We start from the raw sequence: 27597 nt of genomic DNA on the forward strand, positions 1-27597 counted from the left end.
GCCCTCAGGCATTTTCTGCTCACTGTTTCTTATTCTCAGAAAGGAAGTTGTGCAAAAGGTATTTGGTAACTGAAATTCAAATTTGCTGAGGGGAGGGAAGGAACTGTGTCTTTGTTAGACAAACACTTGACAACAAATTGAAAAATATGAATGTTTTCTATGGAAAATCAGGTGTTGCATTTTTTCATATATATTATTTAGTCCTAAGCATCAGATTCATCCATGCTGCACTTGCTGCAGGACCCAAGAGAGTGATAGGGCAGTGGGCAGTACACTGACTTTGTGGTCCCTTTGATTCTCGGGCTGGTCAAGGAACCAGTTCAGCCTCTATTAGAACTTAGAGGAATCCAAAGGCTGCTCTAAATTACACCTAGATATAATATTTCAGCATCCAGAGATCACCACAGCATGGCAATATTCCTTCTCCATCTCTTTGTGCCTCACTATGCTTCCTACAGTAGGAGAGGGAGAGTGTGGTATCTTTTAATTTCCATCACCAGGGCACTGGCCATCCGGAACCAGCTGTAGGACTGTGGCTTTAGTTGGCAACACTCTGGAGTATGGCACAAGTTCAAACCCCAGCCCAATAATTTGGCTCAAAAAGAACATAACGTAGCAGTGCAGTATTAATAAGGGCTGGGCATTGTTACAAGGTGTTTTCCTCTTGGCTGTGAACTCTGCTATAATGTAAAGGTCTCATGACATGTTTGATGACAATAAGGATTAACACCATCATTTCACCCCCTCAGTGAAACAGGTCCATATGGCATATGGTGTATGTAAAAATAATAAAATAAAATAAAATGAAATAAAAAATTATAACAGAGAAGGAAAAAAAGACTATATATTGTCAAATAATTTGTTATCTCCCCATTACTGTCATGGGGTCCAGTCTGAATGTAGCCAGGTTTGCTGGGTTCCAGTCTTTATACTACAGTGAAGGCAAATTGCAATAGCACACAAGAGAAAAACTATGACATACAGCAGGGCCAAGTTCCTATACCTTGTATTAAGTGCAATTCCAGTCCATGTAACAGTGAAACACAGGTTGAGATTTCTCTGTTTCTGCTTACATGCTATCTTGTAAAGGATGTTACTCTCATATCATCTAAACTTTGCGTGATAGAAACAGCAAACCTAATTCTGAAAAAAATATCCAGCACAACTGATTACCATAACCAGAGCGCACACATTTAAATCAAAAGTCAGTTGAGTCGGAAAAGGTTTGTTTTTTTTTCAATAAATTATTTTTTATAATAACTATAAAAGTTATATAGTGCACTGAGACTTGCTAGAGATAGATACTTTACTGTACCTGAATTGCTGGGAATACTTCCTGAGATATAAAGCTGACAATCAGACATCTGAGTATGCTTGAAAAACAACATCTACCAAAAGATTAAAGTATGAATTTAGTAAAGTAATCCAAGGAAAAACCATTGTTCTTTTTGTTACTTAGTATTGTGGTTGTGGTGATATAAAGGGGCAATGATCTACAATTTTAATTCATCTTAAAACACAAAGCTGTATCTTCTCTGTTAAATATATGGAGTGTGTCTCTTGGAAAACTGTATTTCTTCAACACACTTTTTTACATTTTATGTTCACAGGAAGTTATTAAACATATAAAATTGCCTTATTTATAGAGTATAACTGAGTCCCTAGGATTCATTTGTATATTTTTCAATACAGTACCTGGCGTCACTATTTAAGATATATTTTAAATCAGCCTTTATTTATAGGTAATATAAAGAAGAGGGGAAAATTACTAGAGCGAAAATAGACCCATTAGTCTATGAGGAGGATAATGAAATTAATTATGATTCCAAAATAGCAGAACTACTGAATTGCATTTTCTAGAAAAATAAAGAAAGGCAGTAAAAACAATTAGGAATAGAGACATGATGGTTATTATAATTGTTGATAGAAAGTAGATAAGAAGGTACTGGAAACAATGTAATACAGGAAACTGAGCCAGTCTGGATGATGAGCATTCTGAGGTGTAAAGGGAATTATTTAATGAACTTACCTAATCACACACAATTATTTTTAAACATTTACAGAGAACTCGGGAGGTCAGACAGATTTAGAAAGAAGGCAGCATTACTGGTCTTTTAAAAAAGGGAGAGTAGGGAAGGAAGAGAGAGAATGATTCTGTCACATACCATCTGGTAAGTCTAACTTCAGTCTGTAGTAATATAGTGGAAATAGTATTAAAAGGGAAAAAAATCTCTAAGCACCTAAGGGAGAGTGGAATCACGGCCAGTTAGCAGCATGGATTTATAAAGAGGCCAACATGCTGCACATGAGCACGTTTTTTTTATATAATTGCAAAATGGTGGCTGAAGAGAGTACAGTAGATGTATTGTACGTGGATGCCTACGTACACATAGGGATGTATGGGTTGCAGGAAAATTAGGTAGGCGATTGCAATGCTTTACAGTAACCAAAAAAAATCCAATATGATTTCTGGGCTTCTAACATAGAGACAGGGAAGTGATAGAGGCCCCTCTCTCTGTACTCCATGGATAAGAAGGTACTTAGGAGACTGTTTATAGGTGTAAGCACCTCAGTACCAGCAAGATGTTGACAAACTGGAGAGAGTTCAAGAACAGAAGAAAAAATATTAAAGGGCTAAATAAGTTGACTTTCAATGAAATATTAAAAGAACTAAATATGTGTAGCTTGGCCACATAAAGTCTGTAGAGGCCCAATCCCACATTTCTTATGACAGCAATACACCATTTCACCTCAGTCAGAGTCTAGTCTGAATACAGAGAGTGGGATTAAGTCTGCAGATAGACTATGGGGCAAAATATCAAATAGTATAAATTGTCATTGTTTATTGATTTCAATGGAGCTATGTCAATTTACAGCAACTGAGGATCTGCCCCACAGGTATATAAACAGAGGGAAATTGAGGAATTAATTGTCCTGAGCCTTAAAGGGGCGATAAGTAAGGCAGAAGCAAGTGGCTGGAATTAGGCAATGCGCAATTTAGGCTGAATATCAGGAAAAATATCCTAAGGGTGAGCTCAATTACACAGTGGAACAGTCTGCTAATGAAAGTTCAATCAGCAGTCATTTAAAGCTGGACTGGACAAAGCACTGGAGTATATAGTACAAGGAACAAACAGTACAGGGTAGTACATTAGATGGATTAAACAGGGTCTACGCTATCTTTTTTTTTTTAATTTTGTTTTGGAAAAAGAGGTAAAACAAGTTCTCACTAATAAACTACTGAATATGCATCACATGAATGAAGTTGGCCATATCTTTAATTACTCAAAAGGACAATTAATTTCATTGAATTCCAGTGGGATCTGGCAACTAATTCTTTTTGGCTCACTTGAAACTCTCAGCCTAAAGGCTGGACAGGTTTATTGCATCACATACAAGTGATTTGAATGCTGTCACAAAAATAATATTATCATTTTTCTCCATCCAATGTATGTGTCAGAGACATACATTTAATGGAGTGCCTATATATAAATATAGTTATGCAAAACTTCTGGCAAGGCTTGTGTCTGTCTTCCAATAATATCCATTCACCCAACAGACTTCAGAGGAAATAATGTTTCCATTAGCCATGCCAACGAAAAATCTTCTTAGAGTGCTGCTGTAGAAAGAAGTTCCTAGACTCAATTTTCCCTAACTGGAGTTCAAGACTGGTTATCTTTATTTCAACTTCATGAATTTCTTATGGAATAGCCCCAAAGGAATTACTTGCTTTAAATTAAGCTATTCCCCCATTTGCCAGGAGATGGTGCTGTGGATTTTAAATCGCCGAGTCAAACACTTTAGTAGCTGTGTCGTTCCTCGTCAGAGTTTCGTTTAAAGTTTAATCATCAATGAAAGAAAAACTGTAGCATGCCATAACTTTATGAGGGGAAAGGACTGCGGTGTGAGTCAAACCAGACCAACTGCTATACATGAAATTGCAATTCAGTGAATAAAGGCACAGAATACTTCCTCCCTATATCTAATCTGCGATAATGACGTATTATTAAGTACAGTGCATTTTTAAAACAATGCCATCACATTACACCAGTGTTTTCATTTTATCCCACAGGTCTTCTTTCTGTCCAAAATGTAGGGAAGTTAATTCCCAGCCCTCCCATCTGGATAACTGTTAGTGCACAACTAAAGGAGGTTAGGTATTTCTCTTGTAAAGGTGAAGTGTCAAGCACACCAAAAAAATATTCTTTGCTTTTATTAATCACAGTGTAATTGATCGCTAAACTACATCCACAGTTTCCTACTCAGTGCAGTTTTCTGACCGTCTTCGCCTGAAAAACTAATTGTGGGGAGAACTGTCCCTTAGGAGGGTGTATTTTTGGATTAGCATTTGCAGTATAACGAACAGCAAACCTGCTCCAAAAGTTACAGTAGTAAAGAATGGTTAGCTGTACCCGACCACAACTCCCATCCTGTAGGGGATTTACTGTTGGGGATACTCCGCAGAAATACACACGTGTTATCAGCTGTTTAAGAAGTCCCTTTTGATCCTTTTGCCCTCTTTCTCAACAACCGGCGCGTAAGCTTTGAATACCTAAGGTGCTTTAAAAACACTTTGATGATGCGGCATGGTTCCTGACTTTCAAAAGGGATACTCATCCTGACTGGGAAAGTTTACCTTCTATCGGGCTTTTCTTAACCCTCCTATTGCGCCTTGAAACTGCCAAATGAACAGCTAGTTGTATCGCTTTAATTACAAAAGAAGTTATTTGGCCAACGTTTGCTTAGCCCTGGGTGAGGGAGATCGAGGTAAGCATTAGAGGTAGATTTGAGTCACAAGACAGAATTTTCTCCATAGCAACAAAACTTCAAGTCTATTCTTTTTCTTATCTTAGAATAATTACTCGCTGGGGTTTGGGACGTTTGTAAGCAATTGAAGCTATAAACATGTCCCATAAAGCACATGAAATTCCTTTGGGGGATTGCAGGGCCCAATTATTGTCCAATATATTTCAGTGTAAGCTATCAGGCACATGGGGACATTTCACAAGGTGTGATTTTGTAAGGATTGTTTACTCTCTGCGCTGTTTTCAAAAAACCAGATCTTTCCCCAGTTGTTGAGACACAACATGATTTGTCAAGGGCCAGACCTTCAGGTACTGTAGTGTAATTTTCACACACACACACACACTTCTAGGCGAATTTGTAGGAGAAGCTGGTAATTTAGTGAAAATAGCTATTTTATTTCCGGACTGGGTTGATGGTTCTCTAAGAGTCAATAAAATGTTTAACAAGATATTGCTACGACGAAGCTACAAGCATCTCGAGAGTGGAAGAAACAGTGGGGAAAATAAAGAAAATACTGTACATTGGAGTGTTATTACAAAATATTTTAACTTGATATTTGGCTTTCCTTTCACGTAGGTTCAGTGTCAAATCCATGTAGCCGCGTGTGGGGACACACTGATGAAGTCTTTAGTGCGGCCAGAGCGGAGTAAACTTGAATCTCATGTTAATATTAGTTTGATCGGAGAGTTATTCTTCTGGTATCAGTGAAATGCCAATTATTTCCAAAGCATGTCAAAGCTCTGGGGAGTTACAGTAGTCTCTTCGGCTGCAATGAAACTGTCTTAATCTTTATAAAATATGCCTCGCTATCATTAAACTTCTGGGTATATCCAGACATAAATGGGAGATTCTGGCTTTCTTGAGTTTTATAGCAAACGGAATACACAACTTTATGCGCTACTCGGCGATCTGTTTACTGGAAGGGTTTTCTAATCCCCCCTCCAACGCTTGAAATTTAGGACCCGGGGCTTTAGAATTGTTCATTAGGTGAAGATCTAGCTAGTTTCATACACCAGTGCACCTAAAAAAAAACTGCGTTCACGTTTTCAGTAATAAATTGTGTAATCTCTGAGGCCATTATCATTTAAAGTGATTCTTATTTTACTGCTGTACAGGGTACAGCTTAATATTTGGGGTAAGCTGCCTGGCAGGGACGCTGTGCTCACAGCCAAACTTCAGAGAAATAAACTTGTCGAAAGCCCGACCATGCTTTCCTGAAATGGGCATAATTCTTTTCGGCCTCCCTGCTCTCACCACTCTTGCAAATTGAAGCACCGCCCCGCAGTCCAGGAAAGTTCACCCGCAGTTTATGCTTCTTGGGCATAACGGCGAAGTTGTTTGATTTGTTAAGGCGTTTTATCTCCTTCCCTTCTTCACCTCAGCTCCCGGCTGCTTGCTACCGACATAATGAAAGAGATGGAAGTCTAGTGAGTGACATAGGGTTGTGTCACAATTAAACCAGGTAACGAGACACTGGGCAGATGTGTTTTCATTGCACCGTAAGATAAATGCAGTGTTAAATGCCTGACAACTTCCCAGAAGCAATCAGCAAAAGTTTACGAGTGCATAAACCTCGAAGACCATTCCTCGGGTATTTTTTATAAGCCCCGCATTTAAAGCTTCTATAAATTCTTTTTCCTGCTTCCAAACCAAAGTTACTGGTGACTATTTAACAGCCACCTTCTGCAGGGAGCCCAGAGGAGTGTGATCCAGGATGGCTCACACCAAATGCGACTGGAAGAAGGTGGGGGCTTTGGGGAGGGGAAGGTAGTAAATATAAGTTGAAGCTTGATAGACCGTCTGAACACTTAAGTATGGCAGATCAAGAGTGAATGAGCAGAAAGGTGGTTGATACATATCACAAGTAGAGACAGACAGAGAAAGAAAACAAAGGAAGATTATAGCTAGATAGATAATATTGTCTTTAATCAGGTAAGCACCGACACCCCGGATGATGGCAGAAAGTGGAAAAGAGCTATGGCCCACTCGGAAATTACAAAACTAGGTTTATTAAATATCATTGTTGATAACGTGACCTTATACTAGTTGCACCTGTCCTTTATGCGTGTTGCACCTGTCCAAAGCATGACAAAGCATTAATCACTCCGATAACCATCCCCTAGTTCTGTGATCAGGACTCTGATCATGATGAAATCTCTTTAACCCTGAAGCAACATCAGAGCCATTCAATCGTCCAGCTCCCAAACTGTTTACAGTGCAGGTGAATACACCATCCGAAAAGTTTCAAGCAAAAGAGAAAGGCAGGATTAATGAAGCCATATATCAGCCAGAGAGATTTCGCAGAAAGCCTCTCTGCGACGAAGCAAACTGGGAGCAGTAAAATGTTCTCCTTAAACCATCAAATTACAATAATAGCATTCGTCATCCTTAAGTGATCAAATGAGTTTTACAAGTTGATATTAAACAGATAAAAACCTATTGTAATTATCAAGCTCTTCGTTTATGATCCCAGTGAAAATGAAGTTGCTAATTGGAAAACAATAAACCTAAAATGCCTTTGAATTAATAGACAAGGTGGGTGAGGTAATATCTTCTACTGGAACAACTTCTGTTGGTGAGAGAGAGAAGCTTTCGAGTTTACACTGAGCTCTTCCTCAGGTCTGAGACAGAATGGATCATTTTGGATTAATAATGATAGAGATTAACAGAAGTATCTATAAAAAAGAAACTGGATTTGAATGTGCACTTTGAGTTTCAATCAGTGACGTTTGCACAAGTCAAATGCTAGACTTGGGTGAGGATGGGGGTAGGGTGGAGGCTGAATAGGGCGTGTGGAGGGGGGTGTTAGGTTTGTTTGTTCATTTTAAATATAAAGACACAAGGTGACTGAAGGCTGTATTGTAGCCATGTCCTTCTAGATGAAATCTCAGTCAATTACTTTGAAAATCTGCAGCTTGGCTTCTTTTTATTCTTTACAGGTGAAAATTCAAACGTCTCTGTTGTTGTAGCCTGGTCCTTTCTTTCCTGAAACAAGGCACCCAACTGTTCTGATATTACCATTCAAAACCAGGTTCTGTGGCGAACCTCATTTGTGAATCTATTACAGAGATTAATAGATTATTTTTCCTTTTTCAACTAATTCTCAGTGGGCAAATTTAACCATATGGTAAGGAGAGAATTAGAATTTCATCACATTAGAGCAAAATGTAATGAAAAGAGTCCAACACCTGGGGCCATCTCGGAACGACACAATTAAAAGGTTTTTAATGAAACCAGAGAAACCAAAAATTTCAGAGCCTTCGGTAATTCTGCCACAACAGAATGGTGCACTGGAGGTGTTGGGGAATATTGTTTTTACTGATGTCATAAGAATGAAAACCTGCCTCTAAATACCATGGGCTTTCAATGCGATTACAATAAAAGGAGAAAGGGCTGCTTGTCTCTATTATTAGAGGATCAGCAGGACACATTTTAGACAAGTGCATGTGTTTACACTTTAGTGGGAGAGCCCGGCTGTAAGGAAAGTGGCCTTAAGGTGAAGAGTTTTAGCTGAAGCCTAAGAAATAGAAATACATGGCGGATAATATTAATGAATTACATGATCTCAAGTTGATCTGATACATTCAGATGCACAAACTACCCCCCCTTTCTGAGGTAGGCAGGACCGTCCTTGTAAAGTACCCTTATTATAAGGAAGAAATCGCTAAAAAAGCTGGTCATTAATTACTATTATTATTTGCCCCCAAGTCAGTTTATTTTAAAGCTGATGCTTTTATTTTTATCGAAACATGGGGGGCCATTACTATGAAGTAGCAAATCTGCGAGTGGAAAACTGTAAAGCTGGGGAGGGGGCAGAGAAAAGCAGCATCTTGCAGTTTGTTCTCAATTTGTTTCGAACGAGAGAAAAAAGATTGTGTTGTCCGAAGCCAAGGTGAACTTTTACGGTGAGTTAGCAAGGAGCAGCCTCGCTTTTGCTGTTCCACGCGCTCGCTCCCTTTCCGCTGGGAGATCTAAGTTCATGTAAACGGGGTGGGGGTGGGGAGTGACTCTCTCTTGCTAAGTTAGCAGAAGTGTGCTGGCAGCACTTGCAGGAAAGCGCTCGAGTGGGCACCTCCGCAGTGCAGCTCCGTAATTTGCTGAAGGAGGCGAAGCCCATCGCGAGCTCTGAGCAGGGCTTTTAGAGTGCTCATTGATGAGTGAAAGTCGCCACACATGTCAAGCTAAAGGCAGTTGTTGGGCTCCTAACAGGACACAACGTCTTGCAAACATATGCGTGGAGCTGTGTCTACAGATGGCAGGGAGAATAATAGAGCAGGCGCCTTTTATAAAGCTCTAGCTGCTGCCTGTCTTCATTCCTGGGAAATGGAACTCTTCAGACTCAGGGCCAGCTAGCGCCTGGGCTTGTTTGTCACCGCTTTAATCCTATTAATTAAAACGTTAACCTGATTGGGTAGCGAGCTCTGTCCCAACAGGCGAGTCTTCCTCATAATAACCTACTCGCCGAGCTAATGATGTAAAAGACTCCCCCGTCTGCGGCGGCTGCTGGGGCCGGAAATCTCTTGAAGGTGAAGCCAAGCAAGATAAACGGCGGACGAGGGGGCTGCTCGCAGCTCACAATGCCCGAGCGCATCCCCTGGTGAGAGCTCGCGGCCAGCAGCGAAGGCGACGCGGAGGAGCCCGGCGGGCAGCATGGAGCGGGCGCTCAGCCTGGCCGCGGAGGAGGACTTGTTCCACAAGAGTCTCGGCGCCTCGGCCGCGAGGATGGAGGCCGCCTTCCGCGCGCCCCCGGGGCTCGACCTGAGCCACCCGCGCGAGCGCCAGCCCTCGCCCCTCAGCTGCTTCGAGCCGGGCGAGGCGGAGGGGCTGCTGCAGCCCGGGGCGGCGCTGGGGGCCGGCGACCCCCTCTCGCTGCCGGCCGGCTCGGTGTGCGGCAAGTACGGCGAGAGCACCAGCCGCAGCTCGGTGGCGGAGAGCAGCGGCGGCGAGCAGAGCCCCGACGACGACAGCGACGGGCGCTGCGAGCTGGTGCTGCGCGGGGGAGACCCGCGGGCCGCCTCGCCCGGGGCGGGGGGCGCCGGGGGGGGCCTGAAGGCGGCCGAGGGCGGCTGCTCCAACAGCCACGGCCTGGGCGGGAGCAAGAAGTCGAAGGAGCAGAAGGCGCTGCGGCTCAACATCAACGCGCGCGAGCGGCGGCGGATGCACGACCTGAACGACGCGCTGGACGAGCTGCGGGCGGTGATCCCCTACGCGCACAGCCCCTCGGTGCGGAAGCTCTCCAAGATCGCCACGCTGCTGCTGGCCAAGAACTACATCCTCATGCAGGCGCAGGCTCTGGAGGAGATGCGGCGCCTGGTGGCTTATCTCAACCAGGGCCAGGCCATCTCGGCCGCTTCCCTGCCCAGCTCGGCGGCGGCGGCGGCGGCCGCGGCCGCCGCCTTGCACCCAGCGCTCGGCGCCTACGAGCAGGCGGCCGGCTACCCCTTCAGCGCCGGCCTGCCCCCTGCCAGCTCCTGCCCGGAGAAATGTGCCATTTTCAACAGCGTCTCCTCCAGCCTCTGCAAACAGTGCACGGAGAAGCCTTAAAGCCCCGGGCAGGGCAAGGAGCTGGCGGGGAGGGACTCGGGGCAAGGACTTAAGCTAAATCTTCCGTTTCTCGCGGTTATTAGGCTTATGGGTTTTTTTTTCTCTTTTGGAAAGGGCCGGGGGTGGGCTTGAGGGCTTTCCTCGTGGAAGTGGTGACTTGATCGCAACCAAGACCTCAGCGAAGTAAAAAATCGCAAGTGTGTGTGTGTGTGTGTGTGTGTGTGTAAGCAGAGAGGCTGAGAAATAGCAGCCGGGGGACGAAGAAGGAAGCCCCCCCCCGCTCCCCGGCTGATATATTTAAATCTCGCTTACTGGGACTCGGGGACTCTGTCCCAGCGAGCTGAGGACCAGGGGTGAGTGGCGGGGTGCTCCAGCTGCATGGTCATTCAGACAAATCAGAAGGGGCACTTGCAACCAATTGTTTCGATGCTGAGCCAGGCGCCAAACAAACTTGAAATGTAGACTACTTATTTAAACGAAACCAAGAGACTGAACCATTGTTATGAAAGACTGACTTGTATTTTTTATTGTCTCTGAACTTTGATCCTGTGAAAATGCGCGAAGTTTTGGCGAGAGTGATTTAAAGAGAGAGAGAGAAACTAACACCCTACTCCGTGTGGCTGAAAATATTGCATTTTTAAAACAAATATTTATGTGCACCTTGTTTCTTTCCACGTTGCAATGATGTATAAACAAGACATGATATTTATTCTTCTTTCAAGGACCCTTCCATGCCAACAATATTTATCATATGTTAAGGTCACGGGTCTTATGTGCAGATTGTTTTAAAATGCTTCTAAAATTCTGTTTTATGGATTAACTAAAACTGTGTGCCAAGTGTTTTTAAAACGTTTATTTGCCAACAACATATACGCAAACTATTGCTGTATCGAAGCTGCTTAGGTTTATGAAAGGTCGTCTGGATTTTAAGTTGCATCATCCCTGTATTTAAATTGAGCTTTAATAAATTGCTTCAGTCCAAAAATCACAGGAAAGGTGTATTCTTAATTCGCAATTAACTGACTTCTTAAAAAGGGGGTTCTTTGCATTGTAAAGGGTAATAGCTATTTACTTTTACAAGGCATCAAAGCAATAGCTCCTATGGGGATGGGGGGAGACACTTGCCAAGCTCGTGTTCCCAGGCGCTGTTCTCTCTTTTTTGTTTATTTTCTTTATTTTTCCAAAGGTATAATTTAATTGCTCTCAATATGTATGTAAATTAATCTGACTGGATGCTTATTTAAATTGAAATACTTTGGGGTGAGTTACAGAAGGCCTGAAATCTATTTTTTTTTAATCTAAGGAAAAATAAAATAGGGAGAAGAGCAAAAAGTGTTCCTTCACCCAAAGTGAGCGTTCAGTCTGAGTTTGCATGGCTGAGTGGCTCTCTGCCATTTGTAAATTAAGATATTCCTTCCCACTCCCCCCTCCCCGCTTCAAAAAGGAGTCCTGCTCTTTTCCACTATTTGCTGGTAATACAAATTCGGACTGTCAGGTTGGATGGCAAAATAGGAGCCGTGATGGATCTGTTGGCAGGTCATGGATGTGTAAAGAGTGATATATATTAAATAGGTCGATCAGATGGTGACAGCAATGTACGATCGTTTGTATGTGTATCTATGTCGGAAAGAATCTTTATTAAAATATTTTCAACAAACTTTTTATTATGCTGTGCTTTGTACCAGGAACGGGGGGGGGGTATCCTCTTTCTCTCGCTTTGCCTGGGTGCCAAACACAAAAATAGCATGGCTCGGGGACTGTGGCATTCACGTTCTTGACACAGATCCATTGTTATTGTTCACCTGTTTCTTGCAACGAGTCAACCCCGTGCCAATTAAAGAGAAATGAAGGCAGTAGTGAGAGGCCGAGGAAGAGAGAGAAAAGCCCTCAAGTTTGCTTGTAGGCCGATTGAAGGCTCTCTTCACACTTCCAGCCTGGAGATAAAACCAGTCTGGGAGGGAGCTAATGCTGGAAAGATGCAAGCTGTTAGGGTTTTGGTATGTTCCCACATATGGCGGTGTTAACAAGAGTAACGGTCTGCAATTGCTTACAGGATGGGGCGGGGGGAAAGAACACACACACAGTTAGCTGGACATTTTTTGGTCCTCTTTGTAGTTCCTTAAACTTTCTGGGAGCTCGAGCCTCCAGTCCAAAAGCGGCTTGCTTGTCGCCCCCGGGGAGCAGTCAGGCTCGATTGTACGTACCAGTAGGAACCTCAGTGCTGAAGTGCCTATTGCCCGCGTTGGGCTGGAGCCTGAGCATCCGGCTCAGCGGAGGGGTCCCGAGAGGGCAGCACTAGAGCTCTTTCCTCCGTGGAGCCCAGACCCACCGCCAGCCTGCTGGGGTCGGGGTTATGTGTATGTGCCCGCTGCATACAGTCTGCTCCATTTACTGGCTCTGGGTAGTGTCAGCTTCTAATGATAGCCCCATCCAGCGGGGTAGAAGGGGATACATATTTTCCTCTCCGCTTCCCATCAAAGAGATTAATCAGAACCTGTAACTTTTCAGGAACCATAACTGCAAAGTGCCACGAAGCTGTGGGAAGGCAGCCCAGGCAGGGTGGGCAGCTCAGCCCCCAGGCGCAAGCAGAGCCGTCTCTCAGCATTTACCAGACAAAGCCTGGGTGCGTCTAATTATGATTATTAAAACAATTTCCATGACGATGTCTAATATTATGTTAATTTGAAAACAACTGTGTATGAAAACTGTCGACTATAATACCTAAATTCATTTAATGAAACACATCGTTAAGGCAATTAAACCTCCTGGATGTGATTAAGGAACATAATTACGACACTGTTCTGAGCCATAATTGGGTGTCTTTAATCAAGGGGTAAAGTGATCAGCAACACAGCCATTAGTTTGTATTGTTCTGTCTCTGCTGTCCATCATTCTGATTAGGAATTAACCACAGCTACCCGTCTGACTCTTTTGTGTGTGTGCGCGCGCGCGCGCGTATATTAACATCTCAGGCCACATTTGCTGCAAGAGTTACTGCTTCATATTTCTCATGACAAAGACTTCCTTGAAATAGTCCGCTCGTAGGTGCGGCTGGTTTCTCAATTCTCGCTGCAATTAGTACCGCATAACAAATTATGGAGTGGAAAAGGAAGATTTCCAGCAGTTTTAATAATCCCGTGTGGAAATGCTATGATGATCATTGCTATGGAAGGCAAAGTGAAGGCTGGGGGGGTGTCTTTATGAATCAAAGGGTGGGGCCAAACTTTTTAAGTAAGGCTGGCTTGTTCCGCTACTTTAATTCAAACACGTCCCCTCCTAGGCTGGAAAACAGCTGCTCTGCACAGTTAACAACCTGCACTGATCCGAGGTCTCCGCAGATCTGGAACTGACTCTGAGCTAGTTCCTGTGATCTGGGACATTCTTTGGAAGTGCCTTAACGTGCTGACGAGTGACCAAAAGTTTGCTAGAGAGCAGCGACTTGCTACGACAGCCCCAGCCGCCTAGGAGCGGTTCTCCCCAGGCATTCACTCGGGAAGCTCAAGTTGTCTGAAATTTGACATTTAAACGACCGAGCTGGCAGTTGAGATCAAAGCTAGTTCTGAGCCACCAATGTCGCTACCGTTCTCTAGCTGTGTGCACGCAGATGCCGTCCTAGTGGTTTCAATTCGCGCTGTATTTTTTGCAGTGCAATCCTCCAAGAACCACCACCCTCACACCCCAGCTGCTTTTATAAGCTTGGTTTGCGCCAGCCTGAGTTAGCTGCGAGGATCAGCCGAGCTGGCGCAGAAAATGCGTTTCAGTCGCGGCCAGCGCCTCCTGTCAGGGGGTGACTGATCTGACCTTCTTTTTGTGGAGTCTGTGACAGTTTCCGAGGCGGTGCCGCTTTTAACACTTCTCGCCTATTCCCCTGTAATCAGTAGCGTCGCTGGGACCTGACACGGAACCAGTCTTACACATTGTCTCTGTCAGACCAGCGGGGTGCGCGCGCGTGGGGGGATTTCCCCCTTTCTTTCCTGATGGAGCCCAATAGGATCCAAACTGACCAGACCCTGGACGAGATTGTGCCCAACACCCAGCCAAACCGAGCCCATCCAACCTGCCTGCGCCAAAATCACCCCTAAGCTTCGGTTGCCAAGCCAGACTCCCCCTCACCCCCTGCCCTTTCCCCAGTTCTAATCCTGCGACTGTCCCAGCATGAGTGACATTGACTTTCCTAATGTAATGACTTATGAAAGATATAATCATGTGTTAAATTGAATCCTTCGTTTAACTGTTAATGGTGTGCTCTGGGCACATTTACGTATTAGATGCTATGGTAACTAATTACCGCTAGAAAAAGGGCTCATACACTCTCTAGACTTTGACAAATAATTATGAGTGTGCACAGCCCGGCTGGCAGCAGTTGCAGCGGATCTGCTGGAATGAGTAAGTGACTAAATGAATGGGTAAGTGAACTTGTGTGCATGGAGGGGAAGAGATAATGAATAGTGGTCAAGTGAGTTTTCTTATTCAAACCTTTAATGAAAATGTGATTTAGGATTGGGAGGGGGGCGATGCGGTGCTGCCTCTAAACGTAATTAAATTGCGCAATATAAACATCAGAAACATAAATAAGTTGGCTTTTAATTAAAATGCAGCCGTCAAAGTAAATTATCCACGTGCTGGGAAAGTTTGCAGCAATTAACACTTTTTTTTTAAAAGTGGGATGTTGGAAAAATAAATGAGCCACTAGTGCGTATGCTATCGCCAGGATCCTTTATAATTGTGATTTCGCCCATTGCCGATACCCTCAGGGGCGCTTTAAACTGGGCTTTTAATCAGATGGCAGAGCGAGTCACTGCCTGACAGGTACATTTAAAGGAAGTTAGTCTGCTCACTGCTCAGTTGCAGGGCCAGGTTAATTGACGGGGGCTGGATTGGCTGACTTTGGTTCCCCTTTTTAAAACAAGATCGCCCGTTTTATATAAACATTAATTTAACAGATTGCCATGGAGAAGCGAAGCTGCTTCGCCTTTCAATGTGGAGCACGGATTCTTTAGCTGCACTGTCTATACAGAGGCTGCCACCGATTGCAGTCCGCTCTCCTTGTGTAGTGCAGCTAATTGTCCTGGGCTTTGAGTTCCCCGAGGCTCATTACTGCTCCTCCTTCTCTCCAATCAGGCAGCTGGAAATGCCCCACTGGGATTTCCCCCTTAGTGCTCTCGCTCTCTTGGGGCAAGTGGATTTCCAGCTCCTGCACTCCCAGGAATTTGGCTTGTTAGTGTGGACAGAAGGGAAAATTATTTCGCGGGACTTCTTTCTTCCCTTAACGCTCCGCCGTGCCAGGCAAGACCGGGGCAGAAGCTCAAGGGAGAACATTTATTTATTTCCTTTCCCTGAATCTTCACCTGTCCCGATCCTTCAGCGTTCCTTCCGAGAGACCCTCGTGGGCTCGAGTGGAGCAACGTTCACCAGAGTTCAGTAATGGGTTCTCCCTTCCTATAGAAAATACTGATATTAATCGTTCATTCAGGCGTAGCAAGGGTTAAGCAGATCAGGTACCATCGCTTCACAAGATAGACAAGTTGCAGTACACAGGAAGCGCTTGCTTGGTTTGGCTTTTCTTTTACACTGAGGGGTAACTCGGAACATATTAGTCACTGCTGTTGCTGAAGAAACACTGCAGCACGTTTGCTAAGAGCTCACAAGCTTTTGCTCTACAGTCCAGCCCCGTGGCTCTACAGAATAATGGCTAAAGATCAGCTCCATTTCAACATGCTAATAGAAATGCTTTCTAATGGGTTTACTTTAATTTGCACGGGCTATCCTCATGCAGACTTTGCAAGAGTTAAACGTTTCCCAAAGCCCGTACTCGCCCTTGTCCTCTCACCCTGATTCAGAGACGTGAAATAAATGTATGATCTGTTTCAAGCATTTGACTGCTATATTTTTAAATTCATATCTGCACATATCAGATCTGTAACTGATTTGAAAGCTATAGCAAAATGATGCATTGTAGATAAACCACCATTTCCTTATATAATTGCCACAGATTAAAATAGAAAAGAAAATACATTTCTACTATGGGCAAAACTGAAACATTAAAGATACTCAAACTGCTAGTTAACTGTAAATTAACCTCTTCATCACACCTTAGAAAGGTATCAGTGGTTATCCAAAGCAGTTATTATTTCTTCTAAGAAGTTTCAGAAGAAAGTTCACCATGGATTTTTACAAATCTTAATAATTTGCAAACGTTTTCTAATATCCAAGTATCTCTGTTTATGGCTAACTGCTCTTCTCTTTTATATCAATATACATATTTAGGTCCAGGAATTCAGACATAACATGCTAACAGACTGGCTAATTAGGAAATCCCATTTCTTTTATCCCACTCAAACGGTTACTGAAGAAGGTGGTATTTTTAGGACTGCCTGGTCTCTGTCTCATTCTGAGGTCAGATGACTAAAAAGTAATTGGAGGTGCGTAATATTTTAATTTGAGGAAGTTTTAAGCCATAACTCAAAAGTGGAAATAAGTGCAAAGTACTATCCCTCTTGCAGCATTAAAATCTAATCAGATAAGTTTAATACTAAATTCTATCATTTAAAAATCTCAATTAAAATTAGTGGTATTCTTGGACATATAGCCATGTTCTTAGAGTGAATTTTTCAAGTATGTTGCTGCATTAAAAGTAAAAAGGTGTCCTCTTGTAAAACCAAGCGACATCAGGAAGCAATGAGTGTTTCTGCATTTCACAAACAGAATTCCTCTTCAAAGGATAATCTTCTAATCTATTGCTCAATCGATGTCCATCCACTTTTCATGTACAAGCTTTAATATCCTGACTTTTAAGTGAATTGCAGTTACAAATTTCCCCCTTTTCTGAGACTCCAATTACGTTGATGTAAATATTTCATTTTTAGATGACCACTGAAAAATATTTACATACTGAATAGTGAATTAAATGGCCCACAAAACAAGAAAATAGAAATGGAAAGACTTCCTGACAGTATGAGGTTAACAACTAAACAATCTGAGGAGAGATGCAGTAAGTGGGATGAACTGATCAAAAATAAATCATTGCTATGTCTTACAGTGTATATACTTACTGGATCTGTTAACTTGTACTTTCTCAACTCTGCTGTACTCCCAATCAATACTGTTTTGGTAAGAAAATAACATGTATTGTGAACAATTTAGGTCAACTTTAATAAAAATTACACCAAATCATTATTAAAACTTCTAGTAAACTTTCAGAGGAATAGTTTCAGTATAGATGAAACCAATTTGTTTGAACTTCTTATTTTGTCATACAGTAATGTTTGAAGGCAAGTGTATTTCTACCATTATAAATAATCATGTACATAGTTGAGATTGCAGTGAAACACACTGCATAGCAAAAGCAATTTAATACACAGAACTGTTTTATGATTAACTGATAAAGATCACATTGCACCCAACATTTAATTTTAATTCAGTCCTTGCAAATGAAAAATATGCAATTGTATGATGAATGATTCTATAGATGCAATGAAAAGTTCTTGCTGCTTGTTCATTGCACTTTATACGTGAATATATACATTTCTTTAAAGAATCCAACTTTTCTAGAAGTGATTCCTTTACCTAAAATTGTTGTAATTCTACTATTTTCTTGAGTTGTCACTCTAAAGTCCGTATAAATATAAATTTAGCAGAATAAAATAACTGGCAGAAAAATACTCCAGTTACATTAAATTTCTTCTTAACCTTAAGTTTCTCTGTTGTCACAGTTAAAAATAACGTTATTTATCTGAATTGAACATATATTGTGTAAAAGTGGTGTGCCAAGTAATTTTAAAGTATCACACACAATTTAAATAACTTTATGAAAGCATTTAGTGTCAAGACCAATACTAGATAAAATACAGTACAATCAGCAACTAATTTTTCACTCACACAGCTAGCTTCTAGAACAGCAAGGATACTTCACTTCACTCAAAAATGTTCATTTAATAAAGTTTTAACCACTATGGCCTTTTTTCTTTACAAAGTGAGGTAAATGTTTTGAAAACATTGTTATGCAAACTTATTTCTGAAATATAGCAAAGCTATGCAAGTCTGCTTTCTGCTAAATACATCTCCAAAAAACCCACACTGGCACGCTTAACTGTTAAAAATAAAAGTACGCATTAAGAATCAAAAGACAATGTTCTCATCAATGTTTGACTTGCATATTAGAGAGCCAATTGAAGAATTCCAGCAACGACAAGTGATTCTTAGAAAAGCTAAGTTTCCTAGTACAAGGCCATATGTTGCAAAGTGTACAGCAGGGGTTCTCAGACTGGGGGTTGGGACCTCTCAAGGGGTCGTAAGGTTATTACATGGGGGGTTGCGAGCTGCCAGCCTCCATCTCAAACTCTGCTTTGCCGCCAGCTTTTATAATGGTGTTAAATATATAAAAAAGTGTTTTTAATTTATAAGGGGGGGGTCACACTCAGAGGCTTGCTATGTGAAAGCGGTCACCAGTACAAAAGTTTGAAAATCACTGGTATACAGCAACAGCCACATTTAATTTTTTAAATGTTTTTATTAATGACCTATTAAGGTTGGAACATTTTACATTGTTTTCCTTAGTTTGTCATGCCTTTTGCTGTACTCAGTGGTATACAGGAGTCAAAGACTGAGGGCCACATTTGGAAATGAGTTTAATGGTGGAGTTGCACCCACTCACACCTCCTTTCAAGTTTGCCATAAGCATTACAGAAATATCTCCTTCCTTTACTGTCTCTTCAGGACTGGTTTAAGATGGGCAAGATTAAAAGGACTGAGTATTTTAACAAATGAACAATGGTTATCATAGTCTAACACTGACTCACCTTTTTTCTCTTTAAAAATCTCATGGTCAAGTAACAGAATGCCATACTCTACATAAGTCAGTATGTTTTTTTAAATGAAAGCAATAGCTGTAATCCTGCCTAAAGAATGTACGTTCAGGTGTGGGGGACGGATGGACAAGGAAAGTCATTCAATATGCAAATAGATACATTCAATTTTATTGTATCTTTTGAAATACAAAATTCACATATAAGGTCAGATTAGTAAAGTACATGAAGTTTCACTTTTCTTGCTAAGAAATTCACAGATGTACCTTATTCAATCTAAGAGCCTTAATGAGGGACACTAACTATTAAAGGAGAACCTCACTTTGTTCATCTATTTACAACATGTCAGTTTATGGAATTAAGAACAATTGACAATCTTTTCAGCATCCAAATATTCAGCAATAATGAAATAAACTATAATTTCTACCCCTACAAATGAGTACAAAAATCAGTGATTACTAATAACAAAATGACAATTCTGAGAGTAGTGTAATACAATATGGCTTAACGAAGTAAACGAAAGCACATTTATTACGTGTTTTTTAATACATTAAAGCACATTGCTAGAGACATGGCAATGTAGCCAAATCTAATTTGCAAACAATTACACATAACTATTCATATAATCATACATGGAAGTACCCTAATCCTTTCAAACAGGACTATACAACTGCTTACAAGGTGGGTATTACCCATACATAACAATTAGACTCACATTTTAGTGTTCACATTGGTTCATGAGGAGTTCACTTGTTAAAAAAATATTAACTTTAAAAGTCAGACTGAGTCTTCCAGCGGCTCCCACAAGTGGCTGCACTGGAACTGTACTTTAATTTTATATTTAAAAAGATGAGCTGCTGGGGCATGGGGCAGTGAGTTTTGGCAGCTGGCACAACCATGGGCAGCGTGTTCCTGCAAGAAGCTCAGCAGCTTCACTTTTTAAAAGGCTTAGGCAGTGCACCTTTCTACCACAAAGGGGAGCAAAACTGAGATTCCAGTGGCTTGAGTGGCACCTGAATAACTCCTGGCCCGACATACAGTAAGGAGGAGTCCTATCTAACCTTATGAGCTATGTGGGAGGGATGGTCATAAGGTTGCAAGGCCTTTCAGGGAGGCAATGAATAGGGTGCAAAAGAGAGCAAAAACCATGACTTTTTAAAAGAAGGATTAATGACAATTCCACATTGTACGCAATGAAATAGTCTTTACATATATGACCAGATATCCATTTTAGGGCTCTAGTGACGCTGAAAACTACTCAAGGTCTTTTTTTGGTTTAGGGTCACACCAGAAACATTTGATGGGATTAGGATGACCAGATGTCCCAATTTTATAGGGACAGTCCTGATTTTTGGGTCTTTTTTATACAGGCTCCTATTACCACCCACCTCCTGTCCCGATTTTTCACACTTGCTGTTTGGTCACCCTAGATGGGATTACAGCCTTGCACTGCTCCCTCTGCCATGCAACAATCACAGAACTCTAGCATTCTTGGGTGGCTTCATGACTGGCTAAAGCCAACTAGAATGTGTCAGAGTTAATCATTTGGGTGTGTCCACTTCAGGCCCAAAGACTGTGGACTGATGTGGTTCATGGGGGGCATGTGGGTTCTAAACTTTCACTCACCCACTCTGAACCCAAATGGTCTCTTCTGGGTACTGAGGCTTACTGACCTCAGATTCTGACTGATCATATGGGTGTCAGTTATACAGAAATCTAATTGGACTGGCCATGGTCAATATGACCCAGTTTTCAGGGGGTTATGTCCAGTCAGTCTTCCTAATAAAAGATAATCCATAGGAGCATCTGGATGAAAGCCCTATCTCTTCAACTCTCACACATACTTCTTAGCAAGGCTTGACCCTACTAATACAAGCAAGATGAGGTTTGCTCTTTGCAATGGATTGGAGTATGTGAGGCACTCTTATGAGAAGGCCACAATACTAGGTTGCGCCATTGCTAGGCATAAGTAGAAAGTCCGAGGATGGGATCTTACCAGGGGATGCCAGCTCTGGACAGCCAAAGTTAGGCATCTTGCCAAGACATCATCCAGATTCTCGATACAGCCTGGGTAGATCTGAGTCTGTTCAGCAGGGACTCTCACTGCTTGGTTTAGGTTTGGTTAATTTAACAAAAGCTAAGGCCAATTTTACCTCAAATCAAGTATTCAATCCTGTGAGATGCAGAGCACCCTATACTCCTATTAAAGTGAGTAAATATGTAGAGGGTGCTCAGCACCTTGCAGGACTGTGCCTCAACTTCTTACTTGTGACCTGATGCTCTAAGATACAGCTGGGGATATAGATTTTTATTTGCTTGTTTGCACATACTTGTTTTATTTCTGAATAGATATTTATACTGACTGATCAGTGATTAATCTGAAACTAGTAATGTTTTTCAGTTACTTTTGGCACTGTCCCAGTATGTCCTATTAAATTATGCTACATCAAGTTATACTCTAATTCAAAATCCTAAAAGCACAGTATGAGTCAAAGAAGGTCTGATGGTTAAAACAAATACCTACTTGTATTTTCACAGTTGCTTCACATTTGTTTCAAAATAGAATGCCAATGAAAGATTGATCATAATTGTGGCATGAGACATGTTACGGCTTACATTTAAGCAATAATGTCTATAGTCAACATTGTAATGATGTCAACATTTTCTCTCTCAATAACACAGGTTCTAACATCCAAGAGGATCGTGAGCGATGGCTGAATATATAATAGCGGTGATGTTTGGCTACAGAGTCACTACACTAGTAACTAACCTGAATATGAAAGTCTGTATATAAAAACAAATTTTATTCTATTGAGCTGGAGTATACAAGCAATAAACTGCTTTTGCAGTTGATTAAATGTTGAAGCAAAGTTAAGGCATTTAATCAACTGAAAAGCCCATTTAACATAAGTATACTCCAATACCATAGGTAGTATTGATAATTATATATGAAGAGAAAATGGTCATTCAATATATCTCTCAGAAACAATATTCTTCCCAGAGGCCTGGGAGCTTAGATGTGCCAATCTTTGAAAATCTTTCTAGTGATGCTGATTTTGGGTATATTGTTTACATGAATAATTAAATGGCCTCAGGCATAAACAACAAATAATACTAATCCTTAGTATTTATATAATGCTTTTCATCCATAGGTCTTTAAGTGCTTTAAAAGAGGGGAAAGATTTTCTCCATTTTAAATATGAGGAAGAATGCGGCAGAAGGAAATTAAGGCTTACTTAAAAAAAAAATGTCCACTGGCTTTGGTGCTCAATTGGATGGAGACACCTTCGGCCAACTTTTCAGATTTTTCAGAGCGTCTACAGCTTCCATGGAGGTCAAGTGAAGTTGTGGGTGCTCAGCACCTCTGAACACTAAGCCTTGGGTGCTGTCAATTTAGGGCACTTAAAAAGGAGGCACTAAAAATGAATGAACGCTTGGGAATTTAGTTCTAAATTACTTGTTCAAAGAACACTGAGATCACTTTCCACAATTCCTTTTGTGTTCTTTGACTCCACATCAGGGCTGGCTCCAGGCTCCAGCACGCCAAGTGCGTGCTTGGGGCGGCATGCCATGGGGGGCGCTCTGCTGGTTGCTGGGAGGGCAGCAGGTGGCTCCGGTGGACCTCCCGCAGGCATGCCTGCGGAGGGTCCGCTGTCCCGCGGCTCCGGTGGAGCATCCGCAGGCACGCCTGCGGGAGGTCCACCGGAGCCGCGGGACCAGCAGACCTTCCACAGCCACGTCCGTGGGACATCCACCAGAGCCGCGGGACCGGCGAGCGGCAGAGTGCCCCCGCGGCGTGCTGCCGTGCTTGGGGCGGCGAAATGGCTAGAGCCGGCCCTGCTCCACATGAGTCACTAATTACAACTCAGGCATGTATCTATAAATGTTTATGGGGCAAATTTGTCTCTGCTCACATCCATGTAGCTAAAACAGCTCTGCATAAATTAGTTTTGCAACTACAGAGACCAATGCAAATCTGGTGTGGGACCAAGCAAAGGTTGGTTCCCCAAACTAGCATTGATATGCTGCCATGGCTCTCCAACCTCTTTCAGTCTAACTTCTATAAATGATAATTGTATGCTGGAGCACATCTTCAGGGCAGGTAATGCTCCCATGAAGTGACTTCTGGCTTTCTGGCCCTGTCTCCAGCTGGGGAAAGAAAAAAAGCGAATGAGGGGCCGACAATCTGCATGAGTACTGAGGAGCTTATTTATGAAGCAGAACCTTTGGGTCCCACTTACAACTAGCTCAGCTCTCGCTAAAATCAGTCCACAGCTCATTTACATGGTTGTATGGAGTTACCACATAAAGGCGAATGGCAAAGAGCAGGCTCAGGATTTGGCCCCAAAGGAGGTATATTAAGGAGGAATGTAGCATCAGTAAGAAATTGTGTGTAATTGATGTGGGGACAATTTCCAGAATCTGTAGGATATGCGTGAGGCTAAAGTTGTTAGCTTCTTGTACAATAGCAATATTCTTTTAAGTAGCACAACATTATTTAGGCCACAGCTTTGAAATATGTAAAAGACTAGGGAAAAATGGCATTCAATAGAAGCCACCTCTCTGTAAATAAATCCCGCTTTTAGATTTCTAAAAAATTGTCTTAATCACACAGAGTTTCACTCATATTCCTAGCACTTTAAGTGTCTTTAGAATCATCAGGAATGTGGAGTTAAAGAGTTGCGGGAAGTTATCTCAGACAAGAGCCAGTGATACAGACTACTTCACAATTTGCAGGTATAGTATTCTACTTCTAAACACAGATTAAATGTCACCATCAACTTGAAAATTAGTCGTCTTTTTAAAAACAAGTTAAAAGTAGTTTTAGTGTGCAACTTTTGTCCTTGAATCCCCCTGCCAAGTTTTGTGGTTTTGCAATCATATTTTTCTAGAGTTGGAAAAGTTTCTTCTTTTTTGTGTATGTGTTAAAGACAGCAGGAGAAACTGGCAAATACAAAGTGATGTCAAATGCACAAAGTAAACAAGCCAAACAATTCTGTTTTCTTCTCTAATCTCTTTCAAATGTAATACTCCAAACCGTTACTGGTAATGCTTAAAAATCTCATTTTTAAGATGATGGTGTCATTTTAAATACGCTCACATTGAATATGAAATAATGTAGTGTTGTGGCTCAGATAAATCAGTAGACAGTATGGGCCTGATTCAGACCCTGTTAAAGTCAACAAAAGCTTCCCATTGACTTTAATAGGGTTTGAATCAGGCCCTATAACAGTAGTAGATTCAGATTACTGATTCATGTTGCATAAGTAACAAACTGTTGAATTTCAAAAAGTACTCCTAAGCCAGTAAAATGCTGCCAGAATGATAACAAGACACTCCTACAAGTCATAACACCCTTAGCCTGTGATAAACCCCATGTATCAAGGTTGAATTTCTCAGGGAGGGGATGGCAGAAGGACCCATTCATTTGTTTTTCTATTTACATGAAAATAGCCATAAGCAAGACAGGGGCGGCACCACTAGGTGAACAATTTACCAGTAAATGCATTTCATGGAATTGTTTATATTTTTGTTCCTGAAAAATATACAGACTATATTGATAGTGTAGAACAGTGTTCATGCTGTGTGATTTGAAATGGGGTGGAGGTTACTTTATGTTTTTTGCGGGGGATGGGTGGGGAGGGATGAGAGGGATCTGAGGAGATACTCTCCATGGGAATTTAAAAGTTAGCTCCATTGACAGCAATTCATTCTCCTTCTATTTGGTGGTATAATTTAAGCAAGGGCTCCCAGGAGCCCCATCCAGCACTTCATTGAGGTTGGTTTTCTAAACAAAAACACTAGTATTTTTTCCAAGGCTTTTCTTTAGTGCAAGGATGCCTGGATGGAAGAGGGGGCCAATGGAACGCTCACTTTGCATCATAAATTTTGGGGGTCATCAAAGGTCACACTGGACCCTCCCAGAGTAAAATCCATCAGAGAGGAAAATGGGTCCAGGAAACCAGCAAGACAGATTTTGTGCAGTTTCTAGTGAATGCTGTGCTGAGGGGAAAGGGGCTTGGAGATGGCGGGAATAAAAAGAGTCCCCTTTCTCTGCCACACTGCTCTCCAGGTCCCCTTTATCCTTGGGCAGCATGTTTCCTTGAGCAGGTGTAATGGCACCTCCAGATGGGTCAACTGTCTGTGGGATTGAACCCAAGGCCTTTACATCTAAAAGGCTGAGCCTCCACGAGCTGAGTTAAAGGACCAGATATATTAGCACCAGGGCAGCAGAGGCGACAAAAATCTCTCATGTGGTCCAGCCACTAGAGGAGGACAGAGGCCCACATTGGGTTCATGTGGGTTACAAAGGCATGCGGCCACTGGCTACCCCGATTGCGATACTTTCCCCTCAGCAGAGAGGGTGTAGTGTGGAATGGCAGCTAATGACTTCTATTGGCTCAGGGTATTGTGCAGGGTGAATGTCTCAGACTTGCTGCTTTCTTCCATGCCCCCTTATCAATTTCCAGCCACTCCTGTTCTCGTGTCTGTGGAAGTGATCCTCCAGCCCTAAGACATTTAGCATTATTCTCTCTTCACTTAAACATACAGAAGTAGGAGAGAGATGAAAGCAGAACAGGAAAAAGCAAACATGTCTAAAAAAAAATACACAGCCAGGAAACAGCAAAAAAGTGAGATTAGTGGGAAGTCTGCAATAGGCAGTTTACTTTTCTAAAAAGATCTTATCTTGTAACAAAAGGCAATATCAGAGTCCGGCAAGAGGATACCAAGGCCCATACGACTGTTGTCGAGCCCTATGGGCTTCTTTTCCACTAGTTCTATGTCAAAGTGAGCCAAGAATAAAATCAGAAACAGCTTCATTTCATTCATTGCAAAGAACCTGCCAGGACACATGCTGATTCCAGAGCCAAAAGGCATCAGAAAGTATTTCAGCTTTCTTCCCCACTTGTAGAAGGTGGTTTTCTTCTTGCCATTCTCTATATAACGATCAAACTTATACACCTGAAAATAAAAGAGAGACGGTGAAAATTAACGGAGCAGTTACAAAAGCGGTTTCATTTGCAAGAGGGTGCTTCTAAAACCCTGAAGTAAATTAAGAGCTAAGCCAAGGAACTGACAGCTTCCTCTTTTTAGTCTGTTCACTTAAATTGAGTTTTATGTACCCTCAAATTACCTCACTGCACATTAAGTGGCAAAGGCTGTTGTCTGGGTTGTTGGAAAAGGTGTGCTGCCCCTTTAAGGGCTAGAGAGAGTGTTAGTTGCTATGGCAGCTTAATAGCAGGTCAGCATCGGGACCCATTCCCACCAAGTGACTGGAAGAGAGAGAGGACTCTATGTCCATGCCAGTGCAGGAAAAGCCTTCTTCTGTTCTAATTATGGGCATTTTGAGGCAGGGACAATGATCCTCAGGAAGAGGCCAGTTTTTGTTTGTGAAGCATCCTATTCACCCAGGAGGCTACATACATTACTATTAATAATAATCGGCAAAATCTGGCAAAATCCCATTGGTACAATGATGTTGTTCTTTCTGGCAAGCAGAAAATTGATCTACTGCAACCCCCACCTTCCTTCTCATGGTACGGATTGTTCAGGAACTAGCCCTGATAACTTACTATAAGTTTTCTTGTCAGTAGAAGATAGTTTCCATCTGTCTCACTTGTTCACACCTGACTTTCAATGGCTTGCTATGGAAGATGTGTGCAAAGCAGGCCACATGTTAATAAGTGACCATAGCAGGAAGTGTTTTTCTAGAGTAAGTACTCTAGAATTTACTCCAATAAGTTTAGCTAGTATCTTAGGTCCCATAAATTTAACACCTTTCTGAAGACCTTTAATATCAGCGTCATAATTAATGGCTAACTTGAGTTTGTGAATGAAGGAGATATGGCAATGCTAGCTCAGTCCATGGTGAATTGAACCACATAAAAATAGTCATGTATGCTTTGAATGAAAATAACAAAACACTCTCTGCTTATGTTCACTCATTAGCACTTGGGCAGTTAGCATACATCTGCTATAGTTCAAGCTTTTGAAAGTTAGACTTGAACAAGCAATTCAGACAGAAACCATCTCAGCTGATAGTAAAAAAGTCATAGAAAGTTTACCAGGCAGGTCCCTGGTCAAGCCATACCATGGAGGAAAAAGTGGATTGATTAGCTCTTTGCCAGAAAGCAATATATTAATTTTAATAAAAATACAAACATAATAATACTGTACATTTTCTGATTGCCTGTTCTATGTGTCCTATGGAAAAATAAAAAGACTCAGTTTCCATAATGCTCTTGAACATCAGTAAGAAACAGTGGTAGAGAGGCCTAGACTTCTGATTACCAGAACGCTGTTCTATCTATCAGATTAGAGGTTCTTAAACTGTGATCAGCAGGGCCTCCTGGCTGTCTGTAGACTATCTTGAGAAGCAAGCAGTGGAGGTGTATAGTCCATGAAAAGATCTGACTAGCATTTACTTAGGCTTTGAGGAGTG

At 42.0% G+C, this 27597-nt stretch overlaps 2 protein-coding genes across 2 annotated transcripts in view; one reads left to right on the top strand and one right to left on the bottom strand.

Annotated features, from left to right (window-relative positions):
- Window positions 1-8860: 8860 nt before the first annotated feature.
- BHLHE22 (basic helix-loop-helix family member e22) lies at window positions 8861-11969 on the top strand. Its single transcript, XM_050941243.1, has one exon. It carries the CDS (start codon window positions 9457-9459, stop codon window positions 10348-10350), a length of 894 nt encoding a protein of 297 aa, XP_050797200.1. The 5' UTR covers window positions 8861-9456; the 3' UTR covers window positions 10351-11969.
- A 10935-nt stretch (window positions 11970-22904) lies between these two features.
- Window positions 22905-27597, bottom strand: part of LOC127045186 (cytochrome P450 7B1) — a 205508-nt gene continuing 200815 nt past the window's right edge. Inside the window, exon 6 of the mRNA XM_050941003.1 lies at window positions 22905-26117. Within this exon, the coding sequence (XP_050796960.1) occupies window positions 25827-26117 (291 nt within the window). The 3' untranslated portion in view covers window positions 22905-25826. The remainder of the gene's footprint in view (window positions 26118-27597) is intronic.

This window comes from Gopherus flavomarginatus, chromosome 2 (genome assembly GCF_025201925.1).
Source record: "Gopherus flavomarginatus isolate rGopFla2 chromosome 2, rGopFla2.mat.asm, whole genome shotgun sequence".
In the NCBI taxonomy this organism is placed as follows: domain Eukaryota; kingdom Metazoa; phylum Chordata; order Testudines; family Testudinidae; genus Gopherus; species Gopherus flavomarginatus.

Bases quoted from the DNA above. Each gene is read 5' to 3' on its own strand.
- BHLHE22 (XM_050941243.1), top strand. From the start codon at position 9,457: ATGGAGCGGGCGCTCAGCCTGGCCGCGGAGGAGGACTTGTTCCACAAG.